The 25643-nt window shown below is 38.8% G+C and overlaps 1 protein-coding gene across 1 annotated transcript in view; it reads left to right on the top strand.

Annotated features, from left to right (window-relative positions):
• Positions 1-25643, top strand: part of LOC102218962 (neural-cadherin-like) — a 144899-nt gene that overhangs the window by 55519 nt on the left and 63737 nt on the right. The window contains exons 2-12 of the mRNA XM_014469793.2: positions 3064-3252; positions 6159-6384; positions 9746-9950; positions 13467-13578; positions 14126-14375; positions 14728-14870; positions 19864-20036; positions 20120-20282; positions 20980-21150; positions 23737-23909; positions 24733-24900. Of these exons, the coding sequence (XP_014325279.1) occupies positions 3064-3252; positions 6159-6384; positions 9746-9950; positions 13467-13578; positions 14126-14375; positions 14728-14870; positions 19864-20036; positions 20120-20282; positions 20980-21150; positions 23737-23909; positions 24733-24900 (1973 nt within the window). The remainder of the gene's footprint in view (positions 1-3063; positions 3253-6158; positions 6385-9745; positions 9951-13466; positions 13579-14125; positions 14376-14727; positions 14871-19863; positions 20037-20119; positions 20283-20979; positions 21151-23736; positions 23910-24732; positions 24901-25643) is intronic.

Below are 25643 nucleotides of genomic sequence, written 5' to 3'. Positions count from 1 at the left end.
GCAACTGGATTAAATGTCCTACTTCGAAATGAATAAAGTATTCACTCTTTCATTCACATCCTTGTATTTATTTCTATCTACAAACTTTAATATCATTTTTTGGGTTTTAAGTGATGGACTGATAGTAGTTTGACTTGTTTAAGTGGAAAATCAGGATACGTGGTTTCCAAAATCGTTGGTTTTTGATTCACATTTGATTGCCACTGATCCTCGGTTGGTAATCGAACTGGCTTTAACTAGACCACACAAACACACTTACAATTGAAACCAGATATTTAAATATAGCAAATAAATAGACATATGCATATTACTGTGTGAAGTTAAATCAGACCAAACTTCTCTTGTTTTAGGTTAGCTATAATTACCAAAATTATTTCTATCTGCTAAATGCTGTCAGAGTTTTTTAGAGATTTTTTGTAACTTTCTTCAGATTTAGACGTTTACAAACATTTGGTCAGAATCAGAGATAATTGTCTTCTAAATTGTATAACTTGGGTCAAACCTTTTGGGTTTCCTTCACACAGTTCACTTCAGAGAGTGAGAAGAAAAAAAGTGCCTTTTTATTTGATGTATGTAAATATCTGGTTTGAACTGAGTTCATGATTTCCAATGATTGGTAGTTGTCCTGTCAACAGTTTGTACATGAACTGTGGATCACTGCAGCTCCTCCAGAGTTACCATGGACTTGTAGACTTGCAGATTTCTCATACTCTTTCCATTTTTAGGAAAGCTCTTAGAGATAATCTTTAAACTTCTCTATAACTTTCTCTCTGACCTGCCTGCTGTGTTTCTTGGTTTTCATGATGTTTGTTCTCTAACAAACCCAGAGGCCTTCAAACAACATCTGGATTTCACCACATGCACACATAAATTTTGCATCCTTAACCCCCTGGCAACAAGACAGATAATCAATCCGCCTCCTTCCTCTGAGTGATCAGGAACCCAGAGTGCTTCATTGTCGATATGAAAGGGCGTCATTCTGTAATGATGTTCAGTGGTTCCCCATCTGCAGGGAAGAAAAGTCTTCACAAGTCATTATTCTGGTGTCGGTGACCTCTGATCTGCCCGGAGGCATGGCGGAGGCTCTGCCTGCTCCCAGATGTTTGCTTTTATTCGGTCAGATGGAGTTTTTAAAGTTTGCGCCGCGCCTGATGTCTGCTGTTGATCTGTGGTGCTGCATCTGAATGTGTTAATATTTATTATGATAATGGGACAGATTTTATTTCCCTTTCATACACAGGCCACAGCCCAGCGTATGTTAAACAACCAACAGGAATGGAAGTGATTATTCTGGATTTTATGCTTTGACTGAAGACCAATGATGCATACAGAAAACAAGAATGTGTGCCTCTTCCTTATTATCACCCTGTCCTCTTTCCCAGTGCTTTTAAGTTGATTTGTCTCCTTTAATCTACAACTAATATTTAAATCTCTGCTTTAATGCGACATTCTGTAACATGTAGCGCTATTTTCAGATGAAGATGGCCTTCTTGTTGGGAGACTCTGTTATGGTTTAGGATGTTTTTCATGGTTATCAGGGAGTTTAAAGAACCAGAGGGACTGAAGATATACTGTGAGCAGCATCTAGTTTTTATTTAATTAAGACTGTTTCAGTTTTTCTCCTTTATTTATTTATTTTTTTACATCTATTTCTTTCTTTGGTCTTTCTTTGATCCCCTATATGTTCTTTCATATTCACTTTTTCAACTTTCAATGTTGTTATCTGAGGATCAGTATTGGCTGGCACTAATACGGTACAGAAAAACCTTAACTCTAAATTGACTGAATTATAAATTTATTTGATAACTTTGCACTAGAGCACACTTAAATACACCAATAGCTTCACCAGCTTCGTCAAACTTAAAAACAAAACAAAACACAACTTTAATTTGTTCAGTCATTGCAATTAGGAGTATAACAGCCAATGTAAAATAAATAATAAGGAAATTGAAACTGACAAAAATAATAGATTTATCTTGGTCAAACATGCAAAAATAAGCTGAAACAAACCTGATTCTAAATATAGCTTAAAATAAATAATAAAGCAAAATGTTGTTCAAAGCAAAAATTATTGAATTCACAGATACTCGATCAAAACTTTTTTCAAAATCAGGTTCAATACAGATATTAATGTCGGATTGATACATCTCTAGTCTCTTACCCATTAATTTCTTCCTTAACTCTGATTCCCATCTCAGTGGATTGATGTGTGGAGGGACCTCTTCCTCCTCACCTTCTCATCCTCCCCTTTCTCTCTCCCCTCCCTCTCCTGCTCTCAGTGTGTTGACACACCTTCAGAGGTGATATAAAAAGACAGAAAAAGACACTGTTGTGTTGGGTTGTCATCTCCTCTCCTCCTCTCCTGTCACCTGCTCATCCTTCCTTTCTTCTCTGCTTCCTCTGAAGTGAAGTTTCTTCTCTTGTCAGACTGTTGTCTCCTGCGCTGCTGTGAAACGACACGGGAGTCAAAACAACAGCAAAGCACCGAGGCACCCCCCAAACTGAACAAATCCCCCTTCAGAACCAGGCGACGTGAAATAATAAGAATAAAGATGGAGAGCAGAACCGCAGACATGACAAGCATGTGTGTTTTTAGTGGGCAGGTGGGAGCACCTGCTGTGCTCCTTCCTGTGTTCCCACTCTCAAAAGTTTTGTTGTTTTATTTTGGAGGAGCTGCTTCTTTTTCTCCTTTTTCATCCCTTGCTCCTTGGTTCTTGTCTTCTCGTGCAGCAGGGTGGAGATGAAACACAGGGAAACATGAGAGACGTTGAAGAGAAATGTCACCTTGTCCCCTTTGGCTGAGAGCTGCTCCCCTTTTAGACCACTGCCTGAGCAAGTGGAGCAGGTTTAGCTAACGAGCTACGTTGCTGCAAAGCTGAGACAACAAAAGCAGCAACCAAAATACACAAAATTGTTGTTTTTCTCAAGATATATATATGTAAATTCTTCTATGGTATGGAAAATAATGAAGAAAAATCTGTTCAGTTGTTCACGTTTACAGACAATAATGTTCCCATACTATAAATAATTATCTTCTTCTTTATCCTTTCTCTCCACATTCAGGTGATGACTGGTATTTGTGCAGGCTGACTCTGAGCATGCCCAGTCAGGCTGACCTGCAGTGGGGGATGTTTCCGTCGCCTTACCTGGGCGCCGTGGGTCCTGATGCCACATCTGGCTCTGTGGTCTACCGGCTGTCAGCGAGACAACGAGACGGCGCACTGGGACAAGCTCAGTTCCTCCTACTAGATGGTACTTTCCCCTGATATTTTAACAGAATTGTATTAGCTAAGCATATAAAATACAATTTTGCATTGCTGTTTCAGTTAGGATCATCAAATGAACTCAAAACGTGTGAAATGTATGAATGAACCCCCAGAACGAAAGCAGAATATCTTATGAAGATGTTAGCTAAATCTGTTAAGAGAGCGTCATCATCTACAGTGAACATGGGCTGAAAAGCCACTTATAGAGGAAGAAGTCAACCAAATTTACAATTACACTCAAAGACAAAGATCTTAATTATGGATGATCTATCTGTCTGTCCATCTGTCCATCCAGTGGTGGCACCGCTAACTAATATGTTAGCTACAACTAACCCTAAAGAACTAATCATTAAACATTAGCTCCATTAACACTTTGCTAATATGGCATTTAGTGGAATCTAATGCTAAATTGAAAAATTCAACCATTCAACTGTAGGTTTACAAAACAGCCAAGTAAATTAGTGGCTTAGAAATTACTTGGGAAAATTGTTTTCAAAGTTATCAAAAATTCTAACGTGCTAAGCAAAATATTGGCTGTTTTTTACCTGTCACAGTCAAACCTTGTTTTCTCAGTCTATTTTTCTCTAAACCTGTCGTGTCTTTGCTTTTATCTCCTGCCTGTATCTGTAATTAGGTCCGCTCCTACTCTGCCAGGCACTCTGTGACAAACCTGTTTTGCTCAAAGGAGTGATTTATAAATAAAGATTGACTTGTTGGATTTCAATTACTGTCGAGAGGGAAATGGAGAAAAAAGGTGCATAAAAAGCACAGAGCTGCACTCTTAATCGCTCCCCGGGGCAAAGAAATGCGAATAATAGCAAAGACTCAGGAGAGGAAGGTAGCGAGTGGGAGAGTTAAAGGGTGGGCGTACGTGTGCCGGTGGCTGTGGATTTTTATTTTTAATTATTATTATTTTTACATTTTATGAGAGAAGAGAAGAGGAGGAAGAAGAAGGAATGATATTTATAGAGCTAATTTTTAATGCTCCCATATTAAAAGCTTCCCTTTGGGATAATGTGAGCACGTGTGCACTGACGAATAATCCAATAATTTAAGTTAAAATCTGCGTTTGGCATCATGTCAAAGAGAAAATGTGTTGTCAGTGTGTATGTGTAGCGAGGACCTAATCAGTGGCAATGATAGGATTTTACCCAATGCGAACATCAAAAATGTACTGTTTATTATCAATCTTTTTTTCCCTACTCGCCACCAAAATAAAATAACTTTTATAACATCACACAAAAGTGAGCCATAATGGTAGCTAGCTTTTATTACCCAGTAAGATTTTTAGATTTACTTCACTTCTGCAGAAAGTCAAAAGTGATTGCTGGCTTTAAGAGAGTCTATTTATGCTTTAAATTTGCTTAGCGCTATGTTTATTAACTAATTTGCAGTTAGTAAAATGCAAGAGGTTTTAGCATGTTTTGCATTCAGTAAAGTTTACATGTGATCACGTAATTTTGCAGATTCGACATGTTTGTTTTTTGTGTGTATGAGATCAAACTTTTTTCTGAAATTACTTTCTCATCTGGTGTAATGCTAAGGAGATATGGAATAATGGAATAGCCTGAGTTCGAAAGTCTGATCCACCTTCTACTTAAAAACACTAGAAAGAAACATCAAACATGAATTAAAGCGATATGAACTTGCATCCTTATGGGTTTTTATGCAGGTTTGTCTTATTGAAAGAACAGAAAGGACGCTCTCTACCTCCTGCTGTTCCTCTGTTGCGTCGCACCGCAGCACAAAACTTTGCAAACACCTTCAATGTTCCAGTTTTCTCAAAAGATTTGAGCTTACAAAACACCTTCATGTCAAGTTGGAGAGGGTTTTACGGTAGCCTAATCAAAATGGATAGCAGCTTTTGAAAATAATGAAAGAGCTGAGCCGTAGGAGGAGATCAAACAGTTTAAGTATAGTTTTTTCCCACTGGAGGTTGTTAATTTCGATACCTTTCGTAATTAGTGACAGCTAATTGGAAGCATAGAAAGAGACAATTAAAAAATAAAACATTTTTATAATTGAGACAATCAAATCTTTGAAGAGCTTTAATGCTGATTTTTTTTCTTTTGCACACACATTGTTTTTATAGAGACTGAAATAAATCTGTCACAGAAAAAATATCCAAGAAGGAGGCGATGATTGACAGTCGAGCTGCAGCTGCTGCTGCAGAACCCTCTGGTCAACAGCTGGGGATTCTTCTCCTTTTCTTCCCCTCGTCTTCGTTCTCATCTCCTTTTCCATTATTCCTCACTTCCTCCACATCTCTCACTTCCACTGTGCTGCCAGTTTTCCATCCTTCCTTTTCCTCCTTTTCTTCTTTCTTTATTCCTCATCGCTCCATCACTTATTTCCTCCTGCTTCCCGCTCTCTGTCTCATAAACCCAGAGGGACGTGAGTGAAAATGAGCCCACTCTTTTTTTTCTTTTTCTGCGTCTTCAGAGAGCGTTAACTAGCTCATAGAACACACATAAATAAACACACAGCCAGCATGCCTCCAGCATCAATTTGCCTCAATTGGCTTTTCATAATTGGACAGCTGGGACTCCGTCTCTTTATTTATACACAAGTGGACAAGTTGAAAGATGGTTGTTTACGTGAAAAAGAAAATCCACAAATGACTGTATTCTTTGAATAATGGCAACATTTATTACATAGTTAGAGAACTATAAAGGCAATTTATTCATTAAAATGCTTTAAACTGAAAGCATGATCAAAAAAGAATGACTCATAGTTCAAAGTACTGAAGTAAATATGAAATTTAGTAATAATGGCAAACACCAGTCCTGTGTAGATACAATGACAATTCAAGCAAAACAGGGAAATTTTACTAGATTTTTCAGCATATAATATTTATTTTAAAATAAAAAAAAAATATTTATTTTTTTTTAGGTGGTGAGGAGTGCTTTGAAGTGGACCGTCGCTCTGGGCTGATTAAGACCACTGGACGACCTCTGACCCCAAGCAGGGAGTACCATCTGCGGGTCCAGGCCGTGGACGGACGAGGCCGTAAAGGCCCACCGGCAACTGTTTCCATCCTTGCTGGATACCGACCGCCACAATTCACCAACTCCACCTACAGCCTGAACGTGCTGGAAAACACACCTGTTGGCCAACCGTGAGTCCCGCCAACACAAATATTATCAGTACCTCTGATATCCAGTAGATGGTCAAACAAGCCTGAAAACACAAGATCTTGCTATTCAAATAGCATGAATAGCATAAGTATTCACGCTATTTGAAATTTTCAGTATATTCTTATGCAACACCCACATCCCTTCAAATGCCTTTGATTTGACAGGATTTGCTGTAATAGAGCAGCATAAAGTTGCATGTTATATACTTTTGTTAGTTTATAAATCACTGAATGACTTAGCACCAAAATACAATACTGACCCGAACCAGAACCAAACATGGAGAAACAGCATTCAGCTTCTATGCGCCACAAATCTGGAACAACCTTCCAAAAAACCTGCAAAACAGCTGAAACACCGAGTTCCTTTAAATCACAGCTGAAAACCCAAATGCTTAGAGTTGCCTTTCATTCATAACAAATGGAACATTGATCAGAATATTTTAGATGTGTCTGCTTGATGATTTTGATGATGGCATTTGACAAAATGTAATATTTATTGCTTGCTTGTACTATGTTGTTTTGATGTAAGGCGCTTTGAACTGCATTGTTGCTAAAATGTGATATCCTAATAACTTGACTTGATCTATATTGTTAAGGGGAAGAAAAATGATACATGTAAGTTTGGGGTTCATATAATTTTTAACACCCCTAAATAAAATCCGGTTCAACCAACTGGCTTTGGAAGTTACCCGAGACACGGTCGTCCACCTAAACCTACAAGACAGGCAAGGAGATCATTAATCAGAGAAGCAGCCAATATGTCCATAGTAACTCTGGAGGAGCTGCAGAGATCCACAGCTCAGATGGGAGAATCTGAGCTATGGCTGTTGACTGGACACTTAATAATCACATGCTTTACAAATCTGAAAATTATGAAAGAGTGGAAAGAAGAACATTCAGTCAGAGCTACTATATTCATCTGTGGCCTAGTCAAAGTCCATGTGTAAATTCAAAGATATTCACTGGGGCTTCTCACTGATTTTGAGGTAACATGTCAAGAAATTCTGCAACTGAGGATCGGACCGCCAGGGTCCCCTCCCTTGGCCGCCACCCATCACACAATGCACCCGACCCCTTTGGCCCCTCTCACGGGTGGTGGGACCATGGGAGGGGGGGCCATGTTTCCTCTTCGAGCTGAGCCCGGCTGGGCTCCATGGGTAAAAGCCCGGCCACCAGGCGCTCGCCATCGTGCCCCCCCTCCAGGCCTGGCTCCAGAGTGGGGCCCCGGTGACCCGCGTCCGGGCGAGGGAACACAAAGTCCAATGGTGCCGTTCATCATTGGGGTCTTCGGGCTTCGCTTTGTCTGGTCCCTCACCTAGGACCTGTCTGCCTTGGGTGACCCTACCAGGGGCGTGAAGCCCCAGACAGCATAACTCCTAGGATCATTGGGGCATTCAAAGCCCTCCACTACGATAAGGTGGCAGCCCAAGGAGGGACTCAGAGTAGAGCCGCTGCTCCTTCACATCGAGAGGAGCCAGTTGAGGTGGCTCGGGCATCTGGTCAGGATGCCTCCTGGACGCCTCCCTGGTGAGGTGTTCCGGGTATGTCCCACCGGGAGGAGGCCACGGGGAAGACCCAGGACACGCTGGAGGGACTATGTCTCTCGGCTGGCCTGGGAACGCCTTGGGATTCCCCGGGAAGAGCTGGAAAAAGTGGCCGGGAAGAGGAAAGTCTGGGCCTCCCATCTGAAGCTGCTACCCCCGCGACCCGACCCCGGATAAGTGGAAGAAGATGGATGGATGTCAAGAAATTACAAACATTCTAGGGGCTTGTTGCACATTTTTAAAGGTGCCAATAAATAAATAATATAAATAAGCAAAAATGTCTTGCTATGTTATGGAGAACTATTGTTCAGAGTTTATACTGCATTCACTACTTCAGTGGGTTTATACTGCATGCAGGCCACTGTGCACAACGCTATACTGGCATCATATCAATGAATGCTAAATTATAGAGCCATGAAAAGGTTATTAACCCAAATTTATGTTTTACCTTCCACATCTGCAATCCCATCATTTACATTCCAATGCCATAAAAAATGAATGGATTTTGCGATTCTGCCTCGGTGAGTTTTTTTTTTTTGTGTGTGCTCGTTGTTGTGCTTTGCATGTCATGTGATGCATGAAAAGATGAGCCCCGAAGAGCGAGAGAAAAGAAAAGAGGAAGAGGAAGGAAGAGGTAGAAAGACAGAAGAGAGAAAATAGAAGAGAAGAACAGGATGGGAGATAGAGGGATGAGGAGGAGGAGAAGGAAGGGGGTGGGATGGATGAAGAGGGCCCAGATGTATGAGTGTGGCCTGAGGCTGAGAATTTGAAAGTGTGGCAAATTCAAATATTTATTAAAAGTGAGGTCTGGATAAACATGAAGGGGAGTGTGTGAGTGTGTTGAATCCCCCAGGGCTGCTGGCGCAAAGCACATTGTATTAATATCCAAGTATCCATGCCACCCTCTGAGCGCTGTGTGGGTGTAGCTCAGTATGGGTTTTTTCTGTGTCTCAGCCTTCCATTATATATCTTTTGCATGCCCTTGCGTGTGTCTGTGTGTACGTGTTTCTCTTTTAATCAAATTGGTTAACCAGGTCTGAGCATGGCACCTTAGAGCTCAGAATATTCCATGAAGGCTGCAGAGTTTAAGAGCAGCACCAGCGTGTCACCAAGTCTGTTTGGAGACGTACATGAAGAACAGCTTCCCTCTGACCTGTGCTCATGTTTTCACTGTATTCAAGACAAAATAAATGAGCAAACACAGCATCATTATCATTTACGAGTTCACATATGAGGTAGATCATATTCTTATAGAGGTAATACATTAACATGTTTTAATGTTGGATGTCCACATTGTCATTAAAATGACCTGAGTCAAAGTTTGTTAAATTAGGTGCTCAACAACATTTCTAAATAAACTCAAAAGAATAATGTCTAATTCTCTACATTTTCTTGGGCTTTGCAGTGAGAGTACAGCAATGCAAGTTTATTTGTTTGGCACATTTCAGCAATGTGGAAGAAAACAATTTAAAGTGCTGCATAAAGAAAACATTAAACACAAAACACAAAAAATATATAAACTTGATGCTGCTTCTCTATGTTTGATTCTGGTTCTGGGGACGTTGAGTAGATTGGACCTAGAAGATCTTATCTTTTTTTTTTTTTTATCAAATTCAACTTTATACGTTTTACCATGAATTAGACAGGGAAAATATGTTTTTATAAAGGGGGAAAAGACTGAGACTCATCTTGGTGTAATTTCAGGGACCTCCAGCAGAATCAGCCTACAAATGGTTCACAGAAATAAAATGAGTTTTTTCTGGCTCATCTCTAACCTTTCTGTGTGTGTTTGTGGTCAGTGTTGCTGTGGTTCAGGCCGTCTCCTTCCAGAAGAAGAGTCTGTCCTACATGTTACTAATTAACCCCGGAAACCTATTCAGCATCAACCAGGAAAGCGGCGCTCTGAGCCTCACCAGATCGGTCGACTACGAGAGCGGTCACAACCTGCACACCCTGCAGGTCCGAGCCTCCGAAAGTGACACCGGCCTCAGCGGCGTTGCAGAGGTACGCAACAGCGCCATCAGATTTACTGAGTCCTGTTTTTACTGGTTTAGTAAGAACCACCCCAATAACTTCAACAGAGCTCATGTAAAACTGAGTAAATTGAGCATTAATTATGTCATGAATTCTTTGAGAAGCCAAGGACGTGATGAAAATATTCCCATCTATTCATGAAAAAAGTGCATTTTTATCTAAACTTTTATATTGTAGACAAGTTTTTTTGGCTAAAAAATATCTGAGCTCAGGAGAGATTTTTTTTAATCTGAAGGAAGATGATTTTCATTGTCGCCTCTCCCAAAAACATTACAAGATTGTAATTTTCCTTGTGTTTTTTTAATTATACGCCTCAAATTATTGACAGAAATAATGTATTCAACTCTTTGTCATAATTGTGAAAATCTATATAAAATGTGGCAATGAGTGGTTCCTGTAATGACTTTCAGGGAATCATGTTTTCCATTTCTGTCAGGTGGAAATGCACTGGTCTGTACTTTAATCCAGTGAAAACAATGAACAAAACATTTGACTCTGGAGCGGCTTTATTTCTTTATCATGATGAGCCTGTCAAAATATATAACACAACACTTGTAATGGTTCGTAACTAGTCCTACTATAATAACAAATCTTACTGGAAAGTAAATTGTCCCAGAAGTTATTGCAATAAACAATAATATCTTTGTTTTGAGACCAAAATATGCACCACCTTTGCATTTTTCTGCAAAAGCTTTTGGATGTTTTTTCAAAAGCAAACACTTTCAAATGTCCGACACATTTTTTTAAAACATGCATCACGTTCCAGATGGAAACTACTTGCATTCACTATCCAACATGGTGAGTAACTTTTCTTCAACAGATTTGTCCTTCCAGTGATTTCTCACTGTGACCTAAAGACCAATGATGTTCACCTTGTTAAGCGATCTGGTAATTTTGAAGCTCAGGACAAAATATGAATGTTATCCAGGGACTCAGATCTCACCATGACCTCTGTGTATCGCGTATGCATTCACACCTGTAGCTGAGGCTGAGCTTGTGATCAAATCACCCCAGAGGCTCGACAAAGTCAGGCGCGAACAAGGTCACAGTTTACTGACCTGTGATGACAGTGACTGTGAAGTGTTATTCTGTGAACGCAGTGTCCCGGCACACTTTGCCAAAGCGCATTCATTTCAGAAAGCAATGCTTGACAACTAAACAGTATTGCAATTAATTAGACACAAAAAAGCTATTGATTCAGTAAGTTACCAACCAATATTTTAAAGTTAAGATTGAAGAATATTGTCTTGCATTTTCTACTTTCTAATCTATATTGTAAACAGTGAATATCAAGCCAATAAAAAGAGAGGTTCACATAACAATAGCCAACTGGTTAAGGTTTGACAGAACTGTTTAAACCTGACTGTCTTTTAGCTGGTATGCAAACCTCTCTATGAATAAAAATTCACCACCATCACAACTTACCAACTCTCACTTTAAAAAAAGCATCTGAATGTGCTGACGCCCAACTGTTAAACAAGCTGCTCTCTGATGAAAACATGTTCATTTCTGAATCAGATGCTATGATGCAACCATTAAAATTTACATCTTATTGTGCATACGGCACGCATACTTGAATTGGAAACAGCAAATTAAGCTTTTTTTGATGAAAACTCTCAATTTCAATGTTGTATGAAAAAAACTAAAAAACTACTAAAATTGACTTTTTAATCTCCTGGTAAGCTATGCAAATTATATGAAGCAAAGAGCTACGCTTTCCCTCTAATGCATATTAACATGCAGTGGACGCATGGCATTTTGTTCCATAAACTCATACTGAAATTAGTGCTTTTGTTCAATTTGGAGTTTTTGTTCAATATTACAGGCTGATTGAAGTTTTAAGTTTCATATTTAAAAATAGCAGTCAGGACCGAAGTCAGGAATACTTTCCACTTACCACTCATTGGACTTGTGTTCACACCAAGCATCAATAAAGTTGCTCTTTATGATTTGCACCACATAATTTTATAATTGTATGGTAAAATCTGTCAGCTGCTCTCATGTTTTATGATGACGGTACTTCTTTAACAATGTAAAGAGTACATTTTCCATTTAAGAGCGTTTCAAAATCCAGTTCTTATAGTTACAGGAATAATGGTGAGATCTAATGTCCTTCATTCAAGTTCCTATGGAAAACAAATATTTTGTTCCGAATAGAAAAATATTTCTTTTACAAAGACAAAAATTGTCACCATTTTCCTTCTCTTTAGAAAGAAATCAAAAACATCACCTGCAGATAACACAAGGGCTTAATTATGCTTCTGGTAATTACTATTGACAGGTGATTACTGACTGCACCACATCACTCAGAGTGATTTGTGCTTCACATTTTACCTATGAAGTAAACACCATAAAGCCATTTGTTTTTTTGTCTCCTTCAAATTACCGTAGTCTTTTAAAGCAAAACTGTTATTTTCTGGAAAAATCCAAAATTAAATGGCTTTAAACTGAAAATAGCGCATTTTTTCCTTGTTTAGACGTACGTCTTCTTTATGCTCTGCGCATATTTACAGAGGCAGCTACACATCTAAATCCTTTCAGCCTCACCATTGCTGCCCTGTTCTGCAGACTAAACAGGTGGCGTGTTTGAGGTTCAGGACTGCAGAGGAAGTCTGTGCTCAGGTGGTCATATCAGCGGCATCAGCAGTTAATTCATTTTTTATGAGAATAAAAACAAAAAATTATGTTTCATTTCCGGCATGTTGGATGGGGAAACAGGAACAAAGGTGAGATAAAGACACAGAGAGGATTGAGATTTAAGGGTTTAAAGGAAGGACAGAGAGACAAATGGTCATAAATTAGTTTCTCCTTAAGCATCAGATATATACTGTAGCTTTACAGTGGCATCTGTATCTGCAGTTTTCCACACTAGAACATCAAACAAACACTGATATGACTATAGAAGGTAGTGAGAAAATCATATTTGCCATTCAGTTACCACAACCCAGATGGATTAACAGACACCTAAAGCAGAATTTTGAATTTGTGACGTTTTTGTGGTTCTGTTTGATTTAAAACAATTTTATTTCATGGACTGATCACAAGGCACACAAACCTTTCTCCACATGGATGATGGATACCTAACATGAATGGTTCTAGCTTTACTTCTGATTGATCCTCTAGTCTATGGTGTTATTATGAAGTTCCACACAGTTATAGAGAAATACTTCACAGACAGAAATAACAATATATCTGGATTAAGATCAGAAACGGCTGATGTTAACCTTTTTTTTTTTTAACATATTGGTGTCATTACAATAAGGAAAACTGGGCTTATGTTACATATTGTCGCAGTGTCAAAAGGGTAGTGAAATAAATGTAATATTGGTTATTGGCCAAGGAAGTTTTATTAATATCAATATTGGCTCAAGTTTTCACCCCGGTGCAGACATTACCTGGATTTTTCTGATTCATCTGTAGATCCTTACAGAGATGAGCATCTATTTGCATAAGAAACACCAAAACTAAATGAGCTGCCTCCTCCAGGTCGTTGTCCACATAACGGATGAGAATGATTGCACACCAGAGTTTCTTCACTCCATCTACACCAGAGATAACATACCTGAAAGCGTCGCACCTGGAACCTCACTACTGCAAGGTAACACAAACTGACGAGTCTGCTGAAGTTTTAACATCATGCATCACGATGAGACCAGTTATTTCCTTTAACCCTGTTGTTTTTTTCCTTTTGTGTATCTACATTTATAGTTTTTTCCTCCTGATTCCTTACATTCTTTTACTCTCGGACCTTTATTGTTTTCCTTTTGCTGTGTTCTCCTTGTTAAATCTTTTTTCCTTTTTTCTTGGGATCTTGTTTTCTTTCTTAACATTTCCTTCTGGTTATAACCTGAACTTCTCAGGTTTTTTTCCTTTTCATCCCCTCACATATCCAAATCTCTTGTTTTCAGGTTCTGCTTCTCTTTTGAGTGGCTTTCTATTTCTTTCCCTCTATCTCCTTAATCCACCATCTTTTCCTTTTCCTCTCCTTTCGCTAATCTATATCCACATTCATTCCTTTTTAATTTCCTCGTCTTTCTTTTTTCCACCTCATTTGTCTTCCTCCTTTTACTTCTTTCAGCTTTTTTCTTCAACCATTTCCTCTTTCAGACGTTTCTCACCACATTTCCTCTTTTTATTCCCATCAGTTCTGGCTCGCGACTTTGATTCCGGGGTGAACTCCGAGATCTCCTACTTCATCCCGAGTGGCGATTTTGACATCACATCCGGGGGTGTGGTCAGCCCTGCCCGTCGCCTGGACTATGAGCGGCCCAATCACATCTATGAGTTTGTAGTTGTCGCAGTGGACGCAGGGACGCCTCCTCGAACTGGGACTGCCTCTGTTCGTGTCCGTGTGGCTAACACCAACGATGAGGTGCCGGTCTTCTCCCAAAGCGTGTAAGAACCTCCGTCTGTTAGTATCTGATCAGCTTGGTGTGGATGTTACTTTACTTAATAGTAAAGAAGTCGGATGTCAGCATCTTTCTTGTTTTCACTCCTTCTGTCACCCACAGAGTCAATCTGCTAATTGAGTTTTTTTTTAAGTCAGAGTTTAGTTTTATTTTTGTTTCCTCCATCTGTTTTCACTTCATCTTCACTTCTACAATCAATCCAGGCTCTTTCCTTCACAGTACCATGTGTTTGTGCATTTTTCCTTGCACTTCTTACTTTGTTACTTTGTGTAACATGTCATCCTACCTTTTCCAATGTCCTCCAGTACAGTTATAGGTTGTTTCCCTCTTTTTTGCAGCTATAAGACCTTCCTCAGTGAGGACGCTGGTCCCGACACGCTGGTCGCCATTGTTCACGCCAATGACCCTGATGGGGACGGCGTCTCTTACGCCATCACAGGTGGCAATGAGGACAGCAACTTCCAACTAGACAACCAAAAAGGTGAGATAAAAGCAACAGATCTTTTGTCAAGTTGAACCTCTGTTGAAACAGAAGATCCAGATCAAGATTTTTTGTCTGATACTGTTCTATGTCATTTAAATTTGGAGTGCCAATGAAGAACAACCCAACTCCTTAGGTTTCTTCTTCTTGCTACAGGTGACATTGCTAATAACTGCAAGTCAAATTAAGTTTATTTGCATAGCACCAGTGGTGGACACTGCTAGTTAAAAAGTTAGTTGTGCTAACCCTAAAGTACTAATCATAAACATTAGTTTTGCTTACGCTAACGAAAGCTGCTCCAGAAAGGATACAGCCCTTCAGAACCAATTTAATTGTGATATTATAACTTACATATTCTATAATAGCTATATTGTACTTTACTGTCTGTGTTTTATTTTGATCCTATGATCCATTTGCAGTAATGTGTGGAACTGTGCATAGCACATTTCAGCAACAAGGTGGTTGGATTTTACATGATAAAAAATGTAACACAATAACCAATTATATTCTAAACAGCAAACAAGAAACAACATTTTAGTCAAATAATTTACATTTTGCTGTACCTCTATGGACCCTATTACATTTTAAGCTGTTGTCCTACAGATTAACACTTCAATTTTTATCCTTTGTTTTTATATGACTGTCGTAATTCAACTACGTTTTTCATTGCATTTCTATTTTTAAGGCTATATGAACAAAAATATATATTCTCTCAAAAAACTCAGGCTGCATTTGAAGGACATCAAAATAGACAGATTATAAAACTGCTAGAGTGCATCACACCAAACTATCAGTCCTTTCTGCTGCTGGACATGTTCCCTCTGGTAACAGGCAGCAAGCAAAGCGTTGAAATAACATTCAAGTGGATTAAAAAAAGCTTAAATTTGGTCTTGAAGAATGTAAATAGCTAACTCAAATTTAAAATGAATGTGAGCAGTAGATTAAGAGTTTCTCTAGGCAGTAGATGTTTTTGTTCTGAAAACATTCCTCCTTTTCCAGCTCTGCCTCTAATGGGACAGTAATGAATGTCAACATGTTGTTGTTTTTTTAGCAAGCAGAGCGCTCTGACACACACAAACAAGGGGAACAATCACTTTTACACATGTACACACACAACAGCAGTGTTCAGATCACTTACAATTACACACATATGCACACAGCAAAGTGGTTGTTTCCATAGTAACAAGTATTTGGGGATAAAGTGTGATAGTATTAACGAGGCCAGTGTACCCCCTGGAAGACACACTCACCACAAACGCATAAATAAGAAAACAAACACACATAAATAATCACTGCAGCTCACACACACACACACACACACACACACACACACACACACACACGCACACACACACACACACACACACACAGCTGTCCCTGATGTACTTCACTCATTTGAATATTTGTGCACCTATGTTTGTGCGGACCGTTTCATCCTTCTGTGACTAAAAAACAAAAGCTTATGTGCCAAACTAGACACTTAGTATGTGGAATTCACACGTTGTTTTTCCATTTTTTTCTCCAGTGTTTCAAGAGTGACAGTGACAACGGTTGCTGAAGGCATTTTGTTTTTGGGCTGTGTCTCTTTGCTGTTCATCTCAGCAATGCTTTAAGGGATGCTTTAAAAAAAATACAAACTTACCAAATGTTCTGTTGGACTCCAGTGGCAGAAGCTTCCATGTTTTGGCATCTCTGCAGCATCATTCAGTGTCTTTCATTATGACATTTTCAATATTGTCAGTGTATACTTTCCTGCAACATACAGTATATATCTTGAGTTATGAGTTGTTTATATTGTTTTTCAGTGGCTCTCAACAAAGTGTAAAGAAGAAGTGTGCAATGTTTCATACTCTACAATGAACACTAGACAATATGCTCAATATACCTAGAAAAAATGGTGATAATGGTTTACTGCACCTGGTGGACTGCATCTCAACAATATAGTCAAAAAATAGACAAAAATATCTATACACAATTGTTTGAAAGGTTAAATTAAGACAATTAGAGTGATGTTAAGATTCTCTCTCTCAAGCAGCTCTTATTATTTAGGGCATTGAGAAAGAACATCTGGAATTTGGGATCAATTTCCTTCTTCCCTGTTGATTGGAGGAATGAGGTTTGCCCTAATTCCCACAGAGTAACCTGATCTCAATAGACTGGTTCCCAGTGTGAATCGATGGTGCACTTGACTTGTATTTGGAAGCCCTAAAACGTCTCTTTGATAAATCAGAAATAAAATAAAGTAAGATAAATAAATAAAAAATAAAGTGACCCCTGAAGTTGAGTTCAATTTTAGTGTGATTTCCAGCTTGATAAAACATTGAATAATAATGAGACATTAAACCAGTGTTGTGCACACTGTTGTACTTTGAAACAAGGCCCTGAATCCCATTGCAAACGACAGAGAGGAGACAGTTCTGGTTTTAATACATGTAAAGCAGAGAAATAAGATGTTTGCAAAGGACTGCTAAGAACAGTTAGCGCCACAAATGTGAGTAAATCCCTTCTGTTTTCTGACATTCCACTAGAAATCACTCATTTCTGGTGTGATGTCAGTTCCAGATCTGAACTTTGACGTCCAAGACAATTTCATTGTAGCATGACATTGACACACCAGACTCTTTGTTGTTCATGTAGCATAGCTGCAGAAAGGCTGTATGTGGGAGTCCACCTCTTGTTGCTCTAGCAGTATCATATGATGGCCGGGGTCCTCCACAGTTTTTAGTTTTGCATTCTGGATTTCCTGCAACTTGTTTTGTTTGACAAAATGTGTTTTCCTTGAAAATTACCTCAGTTTGTTCCTCCTACTGTTTCTCTCTTTCAAGCCTGAAAAATGTTGGCACGACGTTCTTTCATTACGTCCCAGGGGCCGTTCAAAGAGGGCCAGCCACAGCGTCATCTCTTTTTAACGTGCAGGTGTTTGAGCTGTGGGCTCTGCTTGGCCTGATGTGCAACACAGGAGGATGTTTTGGTGAATTTTCCTCTGTATCGGAATGGGAAAAAACATGGTCTCTTTCTTCAAGGTGGCAGAAATAAAACAGATGGAACAGACACACACAAAGTGGGTTCCTGCTGGTTCCTGTTGGTTCCTGTTGGTTCCTGCCGGTTCCTGTTGGTTCCTGTTGGTTCCTGCTGGTTCCATTTATGGGAACATAATCTTTACACATAAATGATATCCTAAGACTGTCTCCCAGATGTCTGTGTCATGTCAGCAAGAGCAGCAAATCAGAAATCATTAAGGTGTTTCTTTTGGCAACGGTGAGATAGTCCCTTGTGTGATTTGGCCTTGAAATTCTCCCATGGATGATATTTTTGCCCAGAATCTCTTTTTTATTGTTGAATAATGAGAACAAACGTTAGGTAAGTGAAGTCTGCAGTGCTTAAGATGCCGTCTTGTTTTCTCCGTTTGTAGATAATAGCTCATGGTGTTTACTTTGATGTCAAAGCTTTAGAAAGGGTCTTTTATGGCTTTCAATGACTTTGTTTCTCATCTCAATCTTGAATGTCTTTAGATTTGGATATGATATGTTGGTTATTGAGGTATTTTAGCCCACTTTGTGTTATCAGACAGGTTCTGTTTAAATGTCTCTTTTTATTCTGTTCTTAAATTCGACAGAAAATCTGTGCAGGGACCTAAACTTTAAGGTGATGATAGTGAGGCTATTTTTTTTTTACCAAAAATAAATTGTCAAAATATCAGTAGAAACATAAACAAAAGTTGATTGCTGTCATACCAAAAAATACATTTGCAATGGTTGTTGAAAAAGGTATAAATAACTTTTGCCCTTGTTCTAAACAAATGTCTTTTGAATTGATAATCACTTTACATTATTTTAATATCTCTTGGGAGAAGATTTTATATCAAAAACATTTGCAACACTTTTGTCCCTGTTTAGCTTTTTTCTGACTCTTTTTCTTTGCTCAGTCTTGAAGAAAGTTTGTACACAAGCCCAAAGCTTGGAAAAGTAACAATATATACCCTACTGCTAACCTACTTTTTGTTGGTCAGAGTAAATTAAATGCCAGTTAAATTTGAAGCCCTTGGTTCTGTTGTCCATTCTTTTCTGACACTTTAAACTTTATTTCCCCTTAGGCTCTGTTTGAACATAACTTTTTTTAAGGAGGGTCAACATTTTGGGGGTCAGTGCTTTGATGTAGCCACATACACTGCTCCACTGTTCTCATGCATCCGTGCACAAAAAAAAATAAATGTGAACATTTGCACATAAATGTTGTATTAACGCTCTTTTTCACACACTCAAGCACACCCCCACACACACACCGGCACACACTCATCTGCACTCATGCAGCAGATGGCCTTTGGCTTGCTCGGATGTTCTGCTTTGTCACTTCAAAGCGTTGTGAAGTATTTTCATGTAGATGTGATCGCGCCCTCTCAGCCTCCGTGTCTATATTCATGCTGCTACCAAAGCTGCTTGTTTGTTTGTTTGCGATGCCTCTGTTATGTTAATGCCGCAGCGATTGTTAGCACAGAAAAATGGCATTTGTTTTACACCTGAGTTGGAATAATGTGAGGGTTTTCCGCACGCTGTTGCTTCAGTTGACAGTTGCTGCTGTTGTTGACCCACAGAGCAGGAAACATCACAGCGCCGCTTTTCATCTCCAGTGTTTTTTAAACTCAACACGTCCGCTGTTATTTATGCTCACCAGCAGGATTTTCATTGTGGATGCTGTGGCTCAGAAACAACCGTAGCAACTTGAGCAGTAGCTCCTGGGTGCTTCGTTATACTTTCTGTTTGCGGAAACATTTTTAATTTTCTTTTTCCTCCAGAGAAGTTTATGTATTGCCATCTGGCACAAAAGATAAACAATCCAATGATGCTGCTGAACAGGATTTCTAAAGCAAAAAATTTTAAAGTATTTTTATGCATTCAATATTCCCTATATAAGAAACCTTATTAGTATGAAAACATTTGGCTCTTTAAAAAAAAGAAAAAAGATTCAGTTAGTATTTTTAAATTTTTGTGTCTAGGCATCATCAAGCTGCGACGGAGCCCACCCCCCAGGCTCAGGGGCCCGCAGTACGTCCTCAACATCACCGCCACAGATGACAATGCTTCCGGCGGTCCCTATCCACTCAGCAGCGCCGCACAGGTCATCGTTGGGATCAATGACATCAACAACAACAAGCCTGTGTTTGATGAGGTTCCACATTTTATCCCATATTATGGATATAAATGCATCAACAGCTTTTTCATCTCCCTGACTGTAACGTTTGTTTCTGTCAGTGTCAGAACTACAATGCAGCGGTTCTGGAGAACCAGCCGCCAGGGACGTTCGTGCTGCGCGTGGAGGCTCATGACGCAGACATGGGGGTCAACGGAGAGGTCAACTATGGCATCATGCACAGAGACGGTGTGTCGTCCGGGTTTGATATTGATCCTCACACTGGTAAGCTCTAAAGAGGGACCTAATGTCCCAAAATAAACTAAGAAGCAACCAGTTAGATAAAATTGTAATATACACAATGAAATGATTATTCTATAAATAATTTTGACAATTAATCAGGTAAAAAATTATACATTCTGCAGATTTTCCATATAACCACAAACTTATTTTGTAACATATTAGAAATAATTAAACTAATTTTCAAATAACAAAATAAACTTTTTTCGACTTAAATGCTATATCATCATTCCTTTAGTGAATGCTTAATCATTTGTAGCAAAGGATGCATCTTCTGCTAAAATAAATGCTTTCAACATTTGAAAAGCTCAGCACTTTTTAGTGTATTGACATCAATACAGCGTAGAGCTGATCTATTGATGATTGTATTCATTAATCAATTAATAGGTGGACAGCACAAGTTACTAAATAATTTTTTTTGTACTGAATTTGAACCGGGTGAAACTAAAATGACCACTTGAAGGATTCTAGGTTGAACATATTTACATCTTAAATGCAACATGTATGTATATATTTTGGCTTAAATACTACTCTAACTATGTTTTTCTTTTAGCAAATTTCCTTCCTATTAGGCCTGTATAATCCAGTGAATATTTAATCAATCACTACGTTAGTTGACATCTTAATCCAATTAATTGTTTCAGCCCTAACGTAGTGTCTTGTGTAAATTGTGTCTTATTAGGTGTGATCACCACAGCAGTGAGATTTGACAGGGAGCGTCAGAGGGAATTCACTCTTTCTGTGACGGCCACCGATCAGGCTGAGGAGCCACTGATTGGCATCTGTCAGATCACGGTGCTGATCCTAGATCAGAACGACAACGACCCCAAGTTTGAAAACAGCCGCTACCAGTGTAAGTACTGCTGGAAGACATTCCCATTCCCAGCAGATGAGCTGGAGGACATGTGTGGACTATTTGTCCATTTCCAGCTCAACACGTAGCATCACCTGGTCCAGAATATGTTTATAGGAAAAAGGTGAAGTGAAAGCCTCATGTTTGTTGTCACTGACGTCTGCTAATCTGCATCTTTGTAATCCTGGAAAGCTCTTCATACTGACGAAATATTTGCAGCGAGCCTCCGTGGATCTCTGTTTGTTTACTGTCTGTGGAAATATGTGTTTTGATAAGCGTCTCGTCAGAAGTTCTCCGCGTCCGATACAGAGACACGCAGAGTGGCTCATTAACTATTTAAGAGGCAGATTTAAATGTTTCTGGGACATGAATTTATTTACCACTGGTTAGTGAGTGTTTGCATGCTCTCCTGCCAAAAAGCACTTTTATTTAGTTGGCTTATTATTCATATTGTGATCTTAATACACATGCAACACCGTGCAAAGGTTCTGGGCTTTCGGGGCGGCGATAAGCAGCTGGTGTGTATTTTCTCCTTACTTTCTAATAGCTCTAACATATTCAGCACTTCCCTTTTCCTGCAGAGAAGTCTGTTTACTGGGAAGTATCCTCCGGCTGCAGAAACGACTTTCAGTGATCTGTGAACATGAAAGTAATTCTAAACTTAGGATAAAGTATAGAAATCCAGCACTTGCGTTAAAGTTTTGGATTTTGCAGCAAATATTAACAAATAGAAGTAGCAAAAACAGCCTGTGCCAAACTTATATTCAATGTTTGTAGCCACTGTGACTCAGTGTGGATTTGACTAGGCTAGTCCAGAACATGCACCTTGCTGTCTTTGAATCATTTTTGTGTAGTTTCAGCTGGATGCTTCAAGATGTTATCTTGCTGGAAAATAAATGCTCTCCAAAGCAGCAGTTCTCTTACAAATACAAATGTCAACAAACTGTCCTCCAGGATTTCCCAATATTTTACTGGATAATCTGCAATTTCTGACTTTTTACTCTAAATTCTGAATAAATTTGGAGTAAAGAATTCTCCAAATTCTGATTTCTTCAAAGTCAGAATATTGATTAAAGTCAGAATTTGGACAATATTTACTTTTTCCCCCCCAAATTCTGACTTTAATCTCAGAACTCTGACTTTTTTTCTCACTTGGATATCAGAAGATATTCAAATGATAAAAGTCAGAACTCTGAGAAAAAAAAAGTCAGATTTTCTTTTTCCAGTGGCCCTAATCCTTTTCTGATCATTTCACCTTCAATCTTCACAAGCCTTCCAGGACTGCTGCTGAGAATCATCCCCACAGCATGATGCTACTACCACCATGCTTCATAGGAGGGATGGTGTGCATGTTGTGACTTGGTGTCCACCAAAACCTGTAGACATTGTGTCCAAGCCCAGTTCGACCCGGCTCATTAACTTCAATTATAGGTCTGAAGTAAACCTGACATGCCATTTTAATAATATTATTTTTTAGACCATAATTTGAGTGAGCAGTGTAAATTCTCCTGTTTTTAACATCTTCCAGTTCCAATTTGTCGCTTGATATAACCACAGGTTGAGTCAAGCGCAAATCATCTGGAATGTGTGATTGAAGGACCTGTACATTTATTGTGCTTGTTACTGTCTAAACCTTCTGCACCTTACTTTCTTTTCTTCCTCTACAGGGTAAGCTGCCAAGTCCTCCATTTAGACTAAAATAAGTAGATTAACACAATTTACACATTCTCGTTTAGTTTTCTCTGTGCTGTATGAATTGTACGTGCCACAGAAGACCAACCCCCAAAACTTTCTATTATTTTGTAGGAATCTCTTTTCACTTTGACATCAAGGGGATTATTTTGTCAAAAAAGCTACATTTTGTTGATCACAATTAATTTGTGAAAGCAGTAAAAGGGGTAAAACATCCAAGAAGGTGAATACTTTTTGTAGTATTCACCTTCTTGGTGACATTTTTGCTGTTATGGGGATCTAGTGATTGCTTGGTTAGAGCACCTGCTTAGAAAATTACTATTTTTAACAACATTTCCTAAAAACAACTAAATTACAGTAGAGCCTCACAGTCCAAGCTGTTTGTCAAGGTGAAGGGTTAAAGACTCTGTTTTTTTATTGGATTTCTCATTATATTTAACAGAATATGAGATGATTTTTCAGTTGTAAATTCATTCACAGAGACTCCCAAATATGCAAAGGAAAATATTATCGACATAATGGTTGAAAAAGCAGCATTTCAGGGAGAAAATGCAGCAGTCGACCTCCTTTCCTCTCGTTGTTTTGGTTGTGTGATCAGCACTGACATGCGCCGCAGTCAGCAGGATTTGAGGTTATATTCATAAATATAAAAATGCATGTTGACTTTGTGGAATGAGACCCAGAAATGACAAAATGAGGTGACACTCTGCTGACACATCACAATGCTGCGTTCCTATTATTATAATGTCTGCTTACAGCCACACAATGTGGTGGTAAACTTTGTTCTGTCAAATTTAATAAAATATATTTGTCATGGTTGAGTTTGTGGTTGAGCACAATGGACTACATCTAGCATCTTTCTGGATATCAAACCAAATCTTCTTCTATTTTCAGACTTCCTAAGAGAGGACACTCCAGTTGGAACTAGTTTTTTACGGGCGGCGGCACACGACGACGATCAGGGGAGCAACTCGGCCATCACCTACTCACTGTCCAACCAGAAACCAGCTTACCTGCACATCAACCCCAACACAGGCTGGATTTATGTCAACTACCCAATCTCACAGGTCAGAAACACAGCAGGGGTCCGCAGGTTCAAACTTAGTCTAACTTCATGCCAACCTTCAGTCTGCTCCAAAAGCATTCATACAACCTAGAGATTTTCCACATTTTGTACAAACTTTAATTATTGTATTCCCTTGCAATTAATTGTATGTGAATCAACAAGACAAAGTGCAAAATTATTAACTGCAAAGACTTCTGTTTCCGAGTTGCAAATCCAGCTGTAACTGAATGGTTTATGTTGCAGCTTATTTGTGTGATAGAATGGTCCAGTCAAAGTCCAATCCGAAATCCTATAATCGTAAGTAGCAGGTAAAATGCTTCCAAAATCCAAACTGACTTGAGTTTTAGTTTTTTTGTGGAATGGGCAGAAATTTTAGTGCCCATGTGCAAAAATGTAACTCAGATGGGCTAAATAAGACTTAATGTCACATTTTTCAGAATGAAAAACATATCAATAATATTTTTACAGTAAATGGTGTTAACAACCATTGTTGTAATGAACCAAAATATGAATAATATCCAGGCGTATGAATTCTTCTGGAAATAAATTCTTCATTTTTTCCTTAAATTGTGTTTTCCACCTCCTGTTTAATGAAACTTAAATTTTGCCTTTGTAAATGATGACAAAATATATTGATAATGATTTTGCACATCATCGTCTTAAAATCTAAATCTTACACGTCAATATGAATGACAATATTACTGACTTGTCAATATTTTAACAATTATCTCCTTATGTAAGCACACGTTTGGTTCTCCACAGACCAAATAAATAGTCATTTTACTTTATTTAATCTCTCTACCTTTGTGTGTGTCTCCTTACAGACGTCCCGGATCAACCAGCAGATCTTGGCCTCAGACGGAGGAAACCGCAGCAGCTCTGTGGAGCTGACCATCATCATCACCAACGTTCACAACCAGCCGCCCCACTGGGATCAGCCCGAATACTGGGTCACTGTGCCGGAAAACACTGTCCGAGATGCTAAGATAGTGGTGAGTCAGAGACCACGACACTTTCAGATTACAGATTTAAACTGAATAAATGATTTTACAACAACTATGACTTTTCATAATCACCGGGCAAGACTTAGGGATAATTTTATCCAAGCTACACAGGAAAATGGCTGCATAATTATTTTTCTGCGGTTGTCAGGATTTATTTAGGCATTTATCACTTGCAGACAATGAGTATTGATATGAGCGTGGTTGCAATGCTATTACACTTCTTGCAATTATTTTGAAAATATATTTCCAATCACATTTTACTTAGAGCACACTTTGTGTATTTTTTATGATTTTAATGCAAAACTATTTTTTTACTAAATTTAAACATTTACTCCATTTGTTTTCTTTTTGAACACTTTTGCCTCATCAGTTAAATGAAGCTTTTCATTTGAAGTTATTCTCAATGTCTTTGTTTCTACAGGAATCCCTGAGACAGTTATCATGCAACAAGCCTTTTAGCTTTTAAAATAGAGAAATATTGCTTTGTGGGACGTAACTCGAATGTTTTTTCAGCAAATTTGTGAATACTAAACCACAAACAGGCAAAGGTTGACTTTATAATACATGTGACAACCCAACAGTTTGCATTGCTCTTGGTGGTGAAAGGTTTTGTTGCAGCTGCTTAGCGATTGAAACCAATTCCATGAAGCTCTTTATGAAATGCTATTGAGCTAATATGAAGGTAGAATAATTTCTAGAGGTCTGCAACTGTTGACTGCAGAACGTTGATG

Source organism: Xiphophorus maculatus, chromosome 3, assembly GCF_002775205.1.
Source record: "Xiphophorus maculatus strain JP 163 A chromosome 3, X_maculatus-5.0-male, whole genome shotgun sequence".
In the NCBI taxonomy this organism is placed as follows: domain Eukaryota; kingdom Metazoa; phylum Chordata; class Actinopteri; order Cyprinodontiformes; family Poeciliidae; genus Xiphophorus; species Xiphophorus maculatus.
Note: the sequence above shows the minus strand (reverse complement) of the source record. Positions and strands in the feature narration are given on the sequence as shown.